Source organism: Cnephaeus nilssonii (assembly GCF_951640355.1).
Source record: "Cnephaeus nilssonii genome assembly, chromosome: X".
In the NCBI taxonomy this organism is placed as follows: domain Eukaryota; kingdom Metazoa; phylum Chordata; class Mammalia; order Chiroptera; family Vespertilionidae; genus Cnephaeus; species Cnephaeus nilssonii.
The window spans coordinates 26,440,492-26,456,993 of record NC_137071.1 but is presented as its reverse complement, the minus strand read 5'-3'; the positions used below and the strand labels follow the sequence as shown (position 1 = coordinate 26,456,993).

General features: G+C 39.7%; 1 protein-coding gene across 1 annotated transcript in view; it reads left to right on the top strand.

Annotated features, from left to right (window-relative positions):
- The window catches only part of DACH2 (dachshund family transcription factor 2), a gene marked incomplete at both ends in the record, with an annotated part of 865,383 nt that overhangs the window by 706,863 nt on the left and 142,018 nt on the right, over positions 1-16,502 (top strand). Inside the window, one exon of the mRNA XM_079765880.1 lies at positions 2,065-2,148. Coding sequence (XP_079622006.1) covers positions 2,065-2,148 — 84 coding nt within the window. The remainder of the gene's footprint in view (positions 1-2,064; positions 2,149-16,502) is intronic.

Genomic DNA, 16,502 nt, shown 5'->3' with positions numbered 1-16,502 from the left:
TGAGGAATAAGCACTATTTTTTAATGTGTGCATTTACCTTGTTTATCATCTCCTTCTGTCTGATCTTACTAGGGTATACAGACATTACTAAGTGCATTAATTCAATTGTAACAAATTCTCATTTAGTATATAATCATGAGCTAGGTAAAATATTTGTTAATCTTCTGAACCTACATAATCCAATTTCCTAAGTATCTATTTCCTTCAGGGAAAAATGAATTCTGAGCTTCTTTTAGTTTTCTATAGGGGCATTGTTTATTTGAACTCTAAATTTTTAGAATTCCTAATAATGATTTCTTCAAGCCTTTCCAAAATAATGCTTTTTCTACCCAGGGGTGGGGTGGGGTTGGGAGGAGAAGAATTGAGGGATTAGGGAAGGTGTTAGGTTCTGAATTTGTGCTGGAGAAGAATGAATATGATTTCTCTTTTGTGGAAATTCATCCAAGTCTTGCTTAGCCTGTCAACATTACATGTTGTTTATGGGTTTTTTTTAGCTTTACAGTGGGCACAGTGGGTCTCAAATCTAGATCCTCATTATAACCACCTGTGGAGCACTTACAAATCTGAAGATCCAGGCCACATGCTAAGAGTTTGATTTACCTGAGCTGGAATAGAACCTGGACTCAGTATTTTGTTTTGCTTTTCAGTATCACCTTAGAAGATTTTAATGTGCAGCCAGAGTTAAGAACCACTAAGCTAGAACGTGAGGCTAATGTTCCTAAGGGAGTAAGTTTAATTCCTAGAAGAGTTGACAGTGATCTCCTAGCTTTACTGTTCTGTGGAACCAGACTGTTTGGTACGACATTGTGTGCAACTGGTAGGAGGGAGTCTGTGTAAGATAAGCAGATTCAGATGAATCAAAAAACCAAGACACACTTTCTTCTACGGAGATAATCGTTGTTTTAATGAGTAACTGAGAAGAGAGGAAAGGGAGATATTTATTTATTTATTTATTTATTTATTTATTTATTTATTTATGTGTGGGGAAGATAATTATGTGTGGAGTTCTGGCTAAAAGCAGAGCACATAGGGAAATGTACTCTATGATGGATATATCATAAAAGAATCAAAGTAAAATCAAATATTTCCAAAGGAATATAATACTCTAAAAAAAATTTAGACAACATAAAACATTTCTAATTTCTCTGGCAGTAATTAGGCTTTCAATCACATTCCAAATCATCCAAGCAGATAGTGAGGTTGTCTATAAATGAAAAAAAAAAAAAGCTTTGAAGATTTTAATTTAAAGTGACCATATATTATTTATAAAACTATATAATGTTTTAATAAAACATAATTAAAGAAAATTAAATGATAACCTATGAAAATTGGCATGATTTCCCTCTTTAAATATAAAATTTTGTGCAGAAACACATAATAATTAATGGAAAGTTATATTTTATCTATTAATTTTACTGCATATATGTGCAAGGCTCTATAGAGTGACACAATGCATAATTATTTTAAATTCATGAACTTAAGTGGTAAATTTTATTCAGAAGCATTTTGGGAAGTATTAATTACAGAGTTAAATAGCTAATTTGCATACACATTTAAAAAAAGAAATATTTAAAATGATTTAAAGGATTTATGTTGGCCCTAGCTGGCTTGGCTCAGTGGATACAGAGTCAGCCTGAGGATTGAAGGGTCTTGGGTTCGATTTTGGTTAAGGGCACATGCCCAGGTTTAGGACTCGATCCCCAGTAGGGGGCATGCAGGAGGCAGCCAATCAATGATTCTCTCTCATCATTAATGTTTCTATCTCTCACACTCCCTCTTCCCTTCCTCTCTGAAATCAATAAAAATATATTTTTAAAAAAGGATTTATTTTGGCAGTTATATATCTAATATATTAATTTTATTTTTAAAATCACATAATTAAGCAGTTAATTGATTTGTAAATTATATTATCAGATCAACACAAATGTTTTTATTGTTTTAAAAGAAGTACATAAAATTAATGTTAGTTGTTATTGAAATAAAGTGGCTATTTATATACTGCTTTTTTGCTTTTCTTTTGAGTGATTTGCAAGAAAATCACTCAGTTATATCTCTTATTTACAGTTATGATGTCGAATAATAGAGAGGAAGTTATTGTTGATCAGGAAAATGGACCAACCATAAAAAAATTCCAAAGAGATAATAAAGGTAAAATGATTTTTGTTTATTTGATGTACATATAAAGGTCAGATACTAACTCAATTAACATCCCAGTACTGTATATTGCATCCACATTTCCTCAAGTCAGAATAGATTCATATTGGCTTTAAGTTACTTTTATAGTAAAAAATAATGCTTACCTGAAGCTTGTTTATTTGATGTTATAAATCACATAATCAGCCTGAAATATGTCTGTGCCTGTGGCTGGGAACATAATCCTGAAGCCCTTTTATTATGCTTGATTAAAGACATCTGACCTTTTATTTATTTATTTTACAATTTTGCATGCACTTTGTTAATTTTTTTAAATGACTCACCATTTGATGCTTATGTTTGAAAAACTGAGTTGCTGTCATGAAAGAGAGATATTCCCATCAATCCTCAAAAGTAATTTTAAGAATGTTTACTAGATTATTCCATTTGAGGAACCAAGATGGCAATGTAGGTAAATGGTGGTACTTGCATCCTCACAAAATCACATCAAACTTACAACTAAAATACAGAACAACTATCATTCAGAACCACCAGAAATCTGACTGAATGGAAGTGTTACAACTAGAGAGTTAAAGAAGAAAAGCACATACAGACTGGGCAGGAGCGACTGAGGCATGGAACAGGCTGGTCTGACACCCACATATGTGTGTTTTTAATCAGAAGAGATATCTTGGCTGAGGAGGCTTCCCATGAGGAGCAACAGATCCCAGCTCCACACCAGACCCCTAACCCAGGATTTCAGAACCAGGAAGCGGCATCCCCATAACTCTGGGCTGTAAAAACCAGCAGAGAATGTGGCTGAGTGACACAGAGGATGCAAGAGTACCAGGCAGTTTCTCTTAAAAAGGCTTGCACACAGATTTACTTGGACTCATTTCCTCTGAGCTCTAGCACTGTGGCAGCAGCTTAAAGAGTCCAGGGACATACGGGGATGAACTAAATCGTGTGGCATCAGGACAAGAACTCAGGAACAGCTTTCTCCCAGTTAAAGTGCTGGGAACTTCCCTCACAGAGCTGACTGGCAGGTACCATATCTGAGACTCCATCTACCTGGCTCATACTATTTGTCCCCACCTGGTGATTCCATGAGTTTCTTCCCCACCCAATTTGCAGCCACACCCAAGTTGTTTGCAGTGTCTTTACCATATGAATGGCCTATTCTGGCTCAGGATTTAGGCTTTCCTAAAATCGCTGGAACAAACAGCAGCTGGACTCAGTGTGCCACAGGCCTGACACTAGCAGTGGCTGGCCAAGGTTCACAGCTTGGCTTCTCCTGAACATATCTAAACCCAATACAATAGCAGCCATCTGCAGATCCTCTGGAGGTAATGCTGGCTGGCCCCAGACAAAGCAAAGGCAGTGGCTGACTATGCACCTCTATAGAGGCCCCAGAGCCAGTGCACCTGATGGACAGCTTCGGATGATACCAGATTCCAACTCTACCGTGTGCATGAGCAATACACTCAAGGGACAGACACATACCAGGCGTACAGGTTAATAATGCGGATTTTGTAATCCAAGAAAACAGTAATTTTAAGAGAAACATCAAAAGTGCTTTATTCAAAGCAATGGTTCTTAACCTTCCTAATGCCATGACCCTTTAATACAGTTCCTCATGTAGTGGTGACCCCCAACCATAAAATTATTTTCGTTGCTACTTCATAACTGTAATTTTGCTACTGTTAGTGAATCATAATGTAAATATATGTGTTTTCCGATGGTCTTAGGCTCTGCAGCAGCGGTTCTCAGGTTGAGAACCTCTAGCAAGGTCGTCTAAGACCATCGGAAAACACAGATATTTACATTACAATTCATAACAGTAGCAAAATTACAGTTATGAAGTAGCAATGAAAATAATTTTATGGTTGGGGGTCACCACAACATGAGGAACTATATTAAAGGGTCACGGCATTAGGAAGGTTGAGAACCACTGATTCAACGTAATTCCGTCGCTAGCTACACATTTCCCCCATCTTTCAGGTAATTTGTGGATCTGTCCCAATAGAACTTTTCTTGTTTTGAGGCAAACCATTCAGAGACCCAATTTCCCACTTCTTCTTATGTTTTGAAGTGCTGCTCAGAAAGTGCGTGTGCCATCGATCGGAACCAGTGGTAATCTGAAGAAGCAAGGTCTGGTGAATATAGTGGGTGGGTTAATACTTCCCAGGCAAGATCTTTTAAAATGTCTTTAACTGGTTTTAAAGTGTGTGATGGTGCATCATCATGAAGCAAAATTACTTTGCCGTGTCTTCTGGCACATTCTGGTCATTTCACAATCAAAGTGTGGTTCAAATTGATTATTTGTTGTCAGTAGCGATCAGTATTAACGGTTTCACTTGGTTTCAGAAGCTCATAATACACCACACCTTCCTGATCCCACCAAATGCAGAGCAATATCTTCTTTCCGAAGTGATTTAGCCTTGCAGTTGATGTTGATGGTTGACCGGGATCAATCCATGATTTTGTGCATTTGGGATTCTCAAAATAAATCCACTTTTCATCACCAGTCACAATTCGATGCAAAAAAGACTTTCTTTCATGACTTTGAAGCAACATTTTATTGATGACTTTTTGGTTTTCCATTTGTCTTTCATTCAGTTGATGTGACACCCATTTTCCTTTCTTTGAAATCTTTCCCATTGCTTGTAAATGATCAGAAATTGTTTGCTGAGCAACATTTAATCTTTCTGCAAGTTGTTTTTGAGTTTGACATACATCTTCATCCAATAATGTTTGTAATTGTTGGTCTTCAAACTTTTTCAGTAGACCTGGATGTTCTTTGTCTTTCACATCAAAATCATCACTTTTTTAAATGTATTTTTCTTTTTTTATTTAATAAATCTTTATTGTTCAGATTATTACAGTTGTTCCTCTTTACCCCCCCCCCAGAGCTCCCCTCCACCTGGTTCCCATCCCACCCTCTTCCCTTACCTCCCCCCAACTGTCCTCATCCATAGGTGTACGATTTTTGTCCAGTCTCTTCCCACACCCCTCACACCCCTTTACACCTGAGAGTTGTCAGTCCACTCCCTTTCTATGCCCCTGATTCTATTATATTCACCAGTTTATTCTGTACATCAGATTTTTAATTCACTTGATTTTTAAATTCACTTGTTGATAGATATGTATTTGTTGTTCATAATTTTTATCTTTACCTTTTTCTTCTACTTCCTCTTCTTAGAGAATACCTTTCAGCATTTCATATAATACTGGTTTGGCGGTGATGAACTCCTTTAGCTTCTTCTTATCTGTGAAGCTCTTTAGCTGGCCTTCATTTCTGAATGTCAGCTTGGCTGGGTAGAGTACTCTTGGTTGTAGGTTCTTGCTATGCATCACTTTGACTATTTCTTGCCACTCCCATCTGGCCTTCATAGTTTCTGTTGAGAAATCAGCTGACAATCTTATGGGTGCTCCCTTGTAGGTAATTAACTGTTTTTCTCTTGCTGCTTTTAATATTCTCTCTTTGTCTTTTGCTCTTGGCATTTTAATTATGATGTGTCTTGGTGTGGTCCTCTTTGGATTCCTCTTGTTTGGGGTTCTGTGTGCTTCCTAGACTTGTAAGTCTATTTCTTTCACCAGGTGGGGGAAGTTTTCAGTCATTATTTCTTCAAATAGGTTTTCAGTATCTTGCTCTCTCTCTTTTTCTGGCACCCCCATAATTCTGATGTTGGTACACTTGAAGTTGTCCCAGAGGCTTCTTACACTATCTTCCTATTTTTGGATTCTTTTTTCTTTTAGCTTTTCCAGTTGAGTGATTTTTCCTTTTTTGTATTTCAAATCTTTGACTTGATTCTTGCGTTCCTCTAGTTTGCTGTTGGGTGTCTGTATAATATTTTTTTTTTATTTCAGTCAGTGTATGTTTAATTTCTAGTTGGTCCTTTTCCATATCTTTGAGAGTCTCTTGCATATCCTCGAGGGTCTCGCTAAATTTCTCGGCCTTTTCTAGCAAATTCTTGAAAAACCTTATAACCGTGGTTTTGAACTCTATGTCCAGTCATTTGTTTCCATCCATTTCTTTGGTTTTTGATCTGTTTCTTTGTCTTCGCATTTTTGCTGCTTCCCTGAGTTGGTAGGGTAGCTTTGTGTGCTAGTTATCCTATATGGGCCAGTGGCTCGGCCTCCCCAGTTACCTGAGGTGGACACTCTTCGTGCCCCCCTTTGTGGACTGTGTGTACAACCTTGTTGTAGTTAAGTCTTGATTGTTGTTGGTATCAGTGGGAGGAGTTGACCTCCAGGCCAATTGGCTGTGAGGATCAGCTGTGTATACGCCGGGAGACAGCCTTATTCAACTAGACTTGCAAAATTGTAAAAGCCTCTGTGCTCAGCTTGGATGGGGCAGAGTTTCAGGTTGAAGCTTCTGGGTGGAGCCTACAGCCTTGGCTTCCCATTGGCCCCGCCCTGTGAGGTTCCTGAGTCTCAGTGTCCCTCGGGTACTCGCTGCAAGCACCTCTGAGAGAAAGGTGCCCTCGAGTTTCACCTGCTGCCAAACAGTCTAGTCTCTCCCCCAATGAATCTGGATTCCCAGATTCTCGCCCGGACCTGGGGTTCAGCGCAGTCTGGAGCTTTTGTGTCCTTCCCGCTTGAGCAATCCTGTGGCACACTCAACACTCCATCCTCTGCGTGCATTCACGTGTGTGCCTCCGGAGCTCTGCCTTTCGCCGCTCCCCTGAGTTTCCGCCTTACAGTCCAGATTCCCCCAGTATGAGCCTGGGTCCCCAGGGTCTCGCCCGGTACTAGGGTTCAGCGCAGTCCGGAGCTTTTATCTCCTTCCTGCTAGAGAATGCCAGCCAGGCACTCAGCCACCCGTCCTCTCTGGCTCCGTCCTCTCTGCACGCGCACGCCCGTGTCTCTGTTCCTCAGTCTTTTACAGCTCCTCTGATTTTCCTTATGGTTTTCTCTTTCTTTCTAGTTGTAGGATTTCCAGTCAGCCAGCTTTCCTGTGGTTCTGGATGATGTCCGTTTTGTCTTTTAGTTGTATTTTTGAAATTGTTGTGCGAGGCTGCAGTTTAGGTGTTTATCTATGCTGCCATCTTGGTTTCTCTCAAAATCATCACTTTTAAAGCATTTAAACCAGCATTCACAAGTATCTTGAGATGGAGCATGTTTACCATAAGCTTCCCGAAGTATTCAGCAGCACTTTTCTTCAAAATAATGAATTTAAACTTCCCACAAATGCTCTATTTTTGGCAAGAAATTTGACATTTTTAAGTGTAAAAATATCTATAATGTTAACACCTTCAGCAAATTTGACATATGAAGTTTTGAAGCTTATTGTCAATACAACAAAATAGCATACATATCAAATCTCATATATATCAACATATGTGTAACTCCATCTATTGAAAAAAAAATTCACATTATTAATCGGTATACCTGGTAGAGCACCAAAGCCCCACTGAATCAAGTCCTGCTCCATACATGCGTGTCCTGCACAGCAGATCTTCCACTGTAGACGCAGCAGGTCCTCACAGCCAATTGGCCTGAGGGTCAATTTCTCTTAGTGATACCCGCAGAAATCAAGGCCCAACTACAACAGGACAGTGCACACAGCCCACACAGACATGCACCTAGAGTGCCTAGCTCAGATGACTGGGGAGGTTGAGCCACTAGGATCTACAGGACAACCACTATGTAAGTGACTTTACAAACTCCAGGAGACAAAGCAGCTCTACCTAATACATAGAAACAAACACAGGGAAGCACCCAAAATGTGGAGACAAAGAAACATGTCCAAAAAGGTAAAACAGAAGAAATCTCCAAAAATAGAACTAAATGAAATGGAAGCAAGCATACTACTAGATACAGAGTTTAAAACAATAGTTGTATAGATGCTCAAGGAACTTAATGAGAACTTCAAGAAACAGTGAAAATATCAAGGAATTTAGTTAGAATTTCAAGGGAATTAATGAGAATATCAAAGACATGAAAAAGGACCATTCAAAAATGAATTATACACTAACTGAAATGAAGAATAATTTACAGGGAATCAACAGTAGAGTAGAGGATGCCAAGAATCAAATCAACAATTTGGAATATGAGGAAGCAAAAAAACACCTAATCAGAAGAGAAAAAAAAAAGATAACAATCCAAAAATATGAAGATAGCACAAGGAATCTGAGACAACTTCATGCATACCAGCATTCATATCATGGTGGTGCTGGAAGGAGATGAGAAGAACTAAGAAATTGAAAACGTATTTGAAGAAATAATGACAAGAAACTTCCCCTACCTGGTGAAAGAAATAGACTTACAAGTCCAGGAAGTGCAGAGTCCCAAAAATATGAACCCAAAATAGCCCACACCAAATCACATCATAATTAAAAGTTTAAATACAAGAGAAAGTCTTAAAAGCTGCAAGAGAAAAGCAGTTAGTTACCTACAATGGAGTGCCCATATGACTGTCAGCTGATCTCTCAACAGAAACTTTGCAGGCCAGAAGGGAGTAGCAAGAAATATTCAAAGTGATGAAAAGTAAGGAACAAGATTACCCTACCTACCCTGCAAAGCTATCATTTATAATTGAAGGTCCTACAAAGAGCTTCACAGATAAGAAAAAGCTAAAGGAGTTCATCACCAGCAAACCAGTATTACATGAAATGTGGAAAGGTCTTTAAGAAGAAGAAGAAAGACAAAAGATAAATATATGAACAATAAAATAACAATAAATACATATCTATCAACAATTGAATCTAAAAATAAAAATAAATGATCAAAGAATCTGATGAGCAAAATAAATTGATGAATTAAATAGTACCAGAGACATGGACATATGGAACTGATTGACAAATCTCAGAGGGAACGGGGGAGGATGGGTGGGAAGAGATTAACCAAAGAACTTATATGCATATATGCATTACACATAGACACAGACAATAGAGTGATGAAGCCCTGCAGTGGGTCGGGATCTAGTTGGAGGAGGGTAAGAGGAGGGGAAAAGTGAAGTATGCACTAACTGAAAGGGGAAGACCATCTGTAATACTCTCAATTAAGATATATACAAATAACAATAAATAAATAACAAAGAACGGGAAGAGATCTGTAATACTCTCAACAATAAAGATATATATAAATAAATAAATAATAAATTAACAAAACATATGTATGCTAATTTGGACACTTCAAATGAAAGCTAAGCAAGGTACTCCAATCAAGTATTCACCTGGAATGTTGGTAGATATGACACCATTCTAGCTTTTGAGCAACTGAAGTGCATTGATCACATCTGCACAGTAGGCAGTTTTTTCTTAGGATATCTATTAAAAAATGTAGGGAGAGTAACAATTTCATAAAGCTTTGTACAACCTTGCTTAAAAGGCTGCAAAGGTAAGAAAAAGATAAAATATATCAACATATTTGAAAATATTTTGGGAAATATATCAATCAACCTCAAATGGTTGTAAGCATATTTTATAAGTTATGCATTATGACTGTCACCATGAGTTAGACAGTAACTGTAAGATGAAGAACATAAACTAACATGTAATCTATCCAATCATCAGATGATTTTTTGATACTTCACAATAGGGTGCATTTTTTCTTTCTCTACTAAAGATGCTCTTAATATATAGAAAAAAGAGTTCATGAACTGAAGAGTTAATGGATACATTTTTCTTTCTTCTCTTGACTGAACTTCCTAAAACCTACATGAGTATTTTGGTTAGAATTTGGAATAATGTATGATTTTAATTTCATTGATTCATGGTTGTTTTCCTTGTCACATGTTTAGTATTTCTCATCCAAACACTGAATGGCTATACCCTCTGAGATGTAAATGATTGATTTCAGAATAGTCCAAAAGGAAGAAATCAAGTTCAGCATAGTAAACTACCCAAAACTTTTACACTGGTAATGAACTTCTAGTTAAAGATGAACTTCATTCAGAACCCAATAACAGTTTGTTCCTGAGACCTCTTTCCCACCAACCAAGTCATGACTATTTAAAGAACAGTTTGGTAGTAAAACAGCTTTTCTAGGAAAATATCAACCTGCACCTGATTGCATTGGAACTGCAAACCTCTTAAGTCAAAATGGCATTTAGGAGTGGCCTGAGTGCTTCATGTACATACTTCTGTGTCTAATGGGAAATCAGCTGGAACACATGCACAGATAGATGCACAGGTCACTGATTCTCATAAAATACACAGTGGTATCTACTGGCACTTTTGAATCTCTTGCTATAGAATGGCACAGTTTTACTTAATTCAAAGAGGTTTGTCACACATACTGATGAAGACATTAATAGACAAGAATGGCATACTAATGTGAATCTAGGTTATAATAGAAGCTTGCTTTTAATTGAGGTGGCGTATGTCTAGTACTGCCACTTAGAGTTGTGATATTAAGACGAACTATATTTTCCTCAAATAAATTTTGTTATTAAAATGGAATGTAGTTAAAGTAGAAGCCTCAACATTTATTAAATATGACAAGTAAGCAGTTTATACAACTATGGCAGACATATGTTTTCACATCTGTTTTGAGTAATATCATCATGATTCTAAAAATGATTTATAGCTTTGGAAATTATAAAATGCCAGCTTTGCTATTATGTGGAAATTTTTAGAAAATGAAGAAATATTATGTAGTCTGTCTCTTATTGCACCTTGTAAAATTGGGTGACAGTTCGATACATGTCTCAAATGATAATTTGAATTTTGCCTTAAAATTTCATATGCATACTATTCAAGTTTTTATTATCTGGCCTTTCCTGACAGTAATGTCCATCTAGACTGAGTAAAAAATGACTTACCAAAATAGCTATTAAATTTTGACTCAAAACTCTAGTTTGACTCAAGTTCTTTATTTTGACTACACCAACTGGTCAGTTAAGTGAAGCCTTTGATTTTTCTTTACACAGACTTTGTCAAACAAATTGACTAAGTCAATTTGCATATTACAACATTGTGTTACATGGTTTTCAACAGCTCTGGTATTCTTAGAGTTAGAATAGTTGGGATAATCCTCCTTAGTTTATCCATGTAAAAGCAAAGACAAACCAAGACCCTCTTCCCTTGACAGTCTTTGGTGTCTCAAACCACTAGCAAGAATAGGGGCTTTTGATATTTTACATTTTGTATTTAATATATTTATTGAAAACTATGTACGTGCAAGAAACACTGATGATCAAATCTTAAATACTATGGAAACAGTGGAGTAATAAATTTATCATCTAGCCCAAAACTTGAGTCCTCTGAACATTTAAAATCAATACACAAACTACAGATGAAAAGCTTACCAGTTTTAACATCTTTCAATCATAAGAATTTAAAGCATATCTCATCTTGAATAAAAGTATTATATTTATTCATATGCAGATAGGCTAATTTTATGTTAGAGAAGGTTTTGGGATACATATTAACACTATAATAGTCTAAATATTCTGTATTTTATAAGATGCCTCTCTTTATTTATTCCTGAGAAAACTTAGTGCTACACTAAATCTTTAAGACCTAGTGGCACTATTCAGTGCTTGGAAATGATTATTGACCATCATTAAATGGGAAATATATCTTTTGAATATTATTTTTTGAATAAGATAGACTGATGCACTGGTGCAACTAAAATATATACATCATTGCAAATGTACTTTATGATGAAGTTAAAATACATAATGGTGATTTCATTATATGTGGAATCTAAGGAACAAAATAAACAAACAAACAAAAGAGAAACAGACTCATAGATACAGAGAACAAATTGACAATTGTCAGAAGGGAGGGGGTTTGGGGGACTGCATGAAAAAGGTGAAGGGATTAAGCAGTATAATTTGGTAGTTTCAGAACAGTCACAGAGATATAAATTATATCATAGGGAATATAATCAATAATATTATGATAATTATGTATAGGACCAGGTGGGTGCTTAAAGCATTGGGGGTATCACTGACAGCCCCAGCCCTGCTCACACCCACTGCTTATAACGGCCTCAATTGCTCCATGCCATCATTGGGTGCAAGCGGGGCCGGCACCATCAGCGTGTTGGAGTGGTGGTGGTAGGAGTAGGACTGTCTGTAGAGAGGGGACTGGGGGCCATGGCAGGAGGGGCCGGGCATGTGTATGGAGGATGGGCTGAGACCCATCCCTGTGCTCACCACAGCCTCTAGACCCACAGTTCCTTTGAAGGTGCACGAATTTGTGCACTGGGCCCCTAGTCTATATATATAAAAAGCTAATATGCAAAGTGTCCCCTCGGGAGTTCAATCACTCACTATGACATGTGTTGACCACCAGGAGGCGGCACAGAACATGGCGGGTGAACAGTGGTGGAGGTGGGGCACTGAGGGAGTGAGGGAAGGAGGAGGCAGGGAGGCGGGGAATCTGATTGGCCCTGATCGCTGTGCACAAGTTTCATGCACTGGGCCTCTTGTAAGTATATAAGTTCTTTGGTTTATCTCTCTTCGTCTCCCCACACCCACATGGAAGTACGTCAGTCTGTTCCATACCTCCATGCTTTGTGTCTTATTTTGTTGGTCAATTTGTCTTGTTTGTTAGATTCCACAAATAAGTGAGATCAATTATTAAAAGATCTCATTACAGAAAAAAACACCAACATTGTGTGGTGATGGATGGTGGCTTTACTTATTGTAGCAATCACTTTGTAGTGTATATAAATGTCGAATTGTTATGTTGTACACCTGAAACTAACGTAATGTTGTATCTCAATTATCCTCTCTAATAAAATGGTAATATGCAAATTAACCATCACTCCGTCACATAAGCCACGCCCACCAGCCAAGCCATGCCCACCAGCCAATCAGGGTGAGTATGCAAATTAACCCCAATCCAAGATGGCTACAGCCACAGTGAGCAAGGTTTCCCAGGTAACAGAGCAAGCCAAGCTTTCCATAGCCATTGCAGGCCTAAGCCTCTACTCAAGCTACAAAGTTTCAATTATAGAAGGTAAACAAATTCAAACAAATGGCGGCAGAATGGAGCTTGAGAGAGCAGGCCAGGGTTGCCGACGGCAACAGGGGAAGCAAGCTTTCCGCACACCCTGGCCGGGCTCACCCGCTTAAGGCTACAAAGTTTCAATTGTAGAAGGTGAATTAACTGCCACAGAGATGGCTGCCACCCCGGAGGGAACAGCAGGCTTGGCTCCGCTCCAGGCTACAAAGTTTCAATTGTAGAAGGAAAATAAATTCCAGATACCAGGGCCTCCCCTTGGGTTGCCAGGGGGCGTGGCCGGCCTGCAAACCACCACAGGCCCCTCGCTCAGGCTGCTGCACGCCCCAAGGGAACCCCACCCTGATCCCAGACGCACTTCAGGGCAAACCAGCTGGCCCCCACCCCTGTACCAGGCCTCTATCCTATCTAATAAAAGAGTAATATGCAGATTGATCATCACTGCAACACACAATATAGCTGCCCCCATGTGGTCAAAGATCCTGCCCCCATGTGGACACAAGATGGCCACTACAAGATGGCCAGCAGGAGAGGGCAGTTGGGAGGCACCCGCCCTGCAAGGGAAGGCAGTTGAGAGGGACCAGGCTTGCAAGGGAGGGCAGTTGGAGGTGATCAACCCTGCAGGAGAGGGCAGTTAGGGGTGATCAGGCTGGCAGAGGAGGGAAGTTGGGGGCAAACAGGCTGGCAGGGGAGCAGTTAAGCATCAACCAGGCTGGCAGCGGAGTGGTTAGGGGGTGATCAGGCTGGCAGGCAGAAGCGGTTAGGGGCAATCTGGAAGGCAAGCAGGCAAGCAGTTGGGAGCAAGCAGTCCTGGATTGTGAGAGGGCAGTCGGACATCCCTCCAGGAGTCCCAGATTGGACAGGGTACAGGCTGGGCTGAGGAACAACCCCCCGCCGTGCACGAATTTCGTGCACCGGGCTTCTAGTACTTCAATAAAAAATACAGGACTGTTCAAGAACCACAGGGGTGTCTTTCCTACTATTCCTTTATTAGCCCCCTCTCCACCTTGATTCCTAACTCCTGTTAACCAATATTCTGTTCTCCAGCTCTATAATTCCATTGTCCTAAGAATGTTCTAATGAAATCATACAGCATTTGATTTTTTTTGAGATTATCTTTTTTTCACACAGCATAATTTCCTTGATATTATCCAAATTCTTATATATGTCAATAATTTTTGCCTGTTTTATTGCACAGTAGTATTCCACAATATGTAGGTACCACATTTTATGTAATCATTCATCCATTGTAGGTATCTCACTTCCAGTCTTCATTATTATTAAAGCTTCTATGAACATTTATGTACAGGTTTTTATGTAGGTATAACTTTTCATTTCTCTGGGATATATGCCCAAGAGTGCAATTTCTGGGTCATATGGTAAAAGTATGTATAGTTTTATGATAAGTTGCCAAAATATTTCCCAGATTGGCTGCACCATTTGTATATTCCTATCTGCAATATATGAATGGTTTAGGTTGTCCACAACCTTATTAGTATTTTGTGTTGTACTTTTAAAAATTTAGTTTTTCTCATGGGTGTATATAGTGATATCTCATTGTGGTTTTAATTTATATATCTCTAACTACAGGCCTCGTGCATGAAACGTGTGCACTGGGGGGGGGGGCATCCCTCAGCCTACCCTGCCCCCTCTCATAGTCCGGGAGCCCTCAGGGGATGTCCTACTGATGGCTTAGGCCCACTCCCCATGGCCCTAAGCCATCGGTAAGCCTCCCTCTGCAGGAGGCAACCTGGCTAATCAGGGGAAGGCGCTGCCCCCATTACCTCGCTACTGCTGCCACTGCTGGCCACCACAGCTGCCAAGGTGTTTTCATCAACATGGACTCCAGTCTCTTCATCACTAAAAAATGACAACTTTCTTTAGGCATTTTCAAGATGTTTCCTTCATAGGATATGACATTTCTTTCTTTCTTTTTTTTTTTATCCTCACCTGATTATATTTTTCCATTGATTTTTAGAGAGCGTGGAAGAGAGAGGGAGAGACAGAGAGAAACATCAATGTGAGAGGGACACTGCGATTGGCTGCATCCTGCATGAGCCCTGACCTGGGCCCCAGCCAGGGAGGAGCCTGCAACCTAGGTACATGCCCTTGACCAGAATTGAACCTGGACCCTGCAGTCCACAGGTTGAGGTTCTATCCACTGAGCCAAATGGGCTAGGGCAGGATATGACATTTATGAGCCCTTCCAGCAGCGGACCTTAGTTTTTTCCTCCAGGAGTGAGGTGGAAAAACCCTAGATCACCTTCTTAGACTCTTCTTAGGCAAGTTATCAAGAACACTGCGAGTAGCGTATGGGGAGCTTAGCCAATGAGTGGTCAGAAAAGGTGTTTCCTCTGCAGCTCATGCACAGAGGCAGGACTGCTGGCCAGGGCCTGCCTTTGGCCGTGAGCGAGCCCTCTCCCTCTCCCTCTCTTCTATGTTTTCCAGTCCACGCTCTCTAAAAAGCAGTGAAAAAATATCCTCTGGTGAGTATTAAAAAACAAAACAAAACACAGAATAACAGGCCTCCTCCTTGGAGATGCTGAATATGTAGGCCTGAAAGAGAGAATTCTTGGCTCTTTGAAGATCCCTACATGAATTTTATTAGCAATATTTGGAAAATTAGCCTAAGCCACACCAATGATTCAAGTTTTTGCTTTTCTGTGTTCCAGGGAAGAACCAAATGATCTTTTATTTTATTGTGTCAAAACAAAATTTTGCACGTGTTAAATACATAATTCTTATTCAAATACATAATAGCAGATGCAAAAGTTCTGTTTAACTCAGTGAAGGGACTGGCAGGATGATAATGCTATTCAAAGGAGATTGCCAAAGATGAAAGCCTGAAGTTAAACTGCTAAATTAGATACAATCTGGCTAATGTCCTATAGGACAATAAAACCATCACTTTTTGAATTGGTTTGTCTTCTAGACATAAATTAGTTACATCTTTAAAAGCCTAAAAATTCTTTTCATCTTCTCACTTTGCTGATCATTATATGTAACCTTCCAGGGCTGTAAAATGTCCAAGTATATGGAACTTATTTAATTGTAAATAGTGTGTCAAGAGTTATGGGTTTCATAGGAAAGGAAATGATTATTCTGTGGGCCTCCAATGCCCGAATTATACTGAAAGGACTTGCTGTCAACATTTTACTCCGGGCCTGTGCTTGGCTATGGAGGCTTCAGGCAGCCTGCCTTTTCCTCTCTTGGCTTGCAATTGGGGAGGCTGTGGGCGGGTTTGCCCTCTCCTTTCCCAGCCTGCACTCGGCCATGGAGGCTGCAGGCCGGACCCCTGACCCTGTCTGTGTCTGCTCTGGCTCCAGGGGGCCTACCCAGGCTGCGGCTGGGCAGCTACGGCTGGCCCCCGTGTCCCTGTCTGTGTCTGCTCCAGCTCTGGGGGGCTGGCCCAAGTGGCTGTACAGTGGCTAGGCCGGCCCCCCTGTC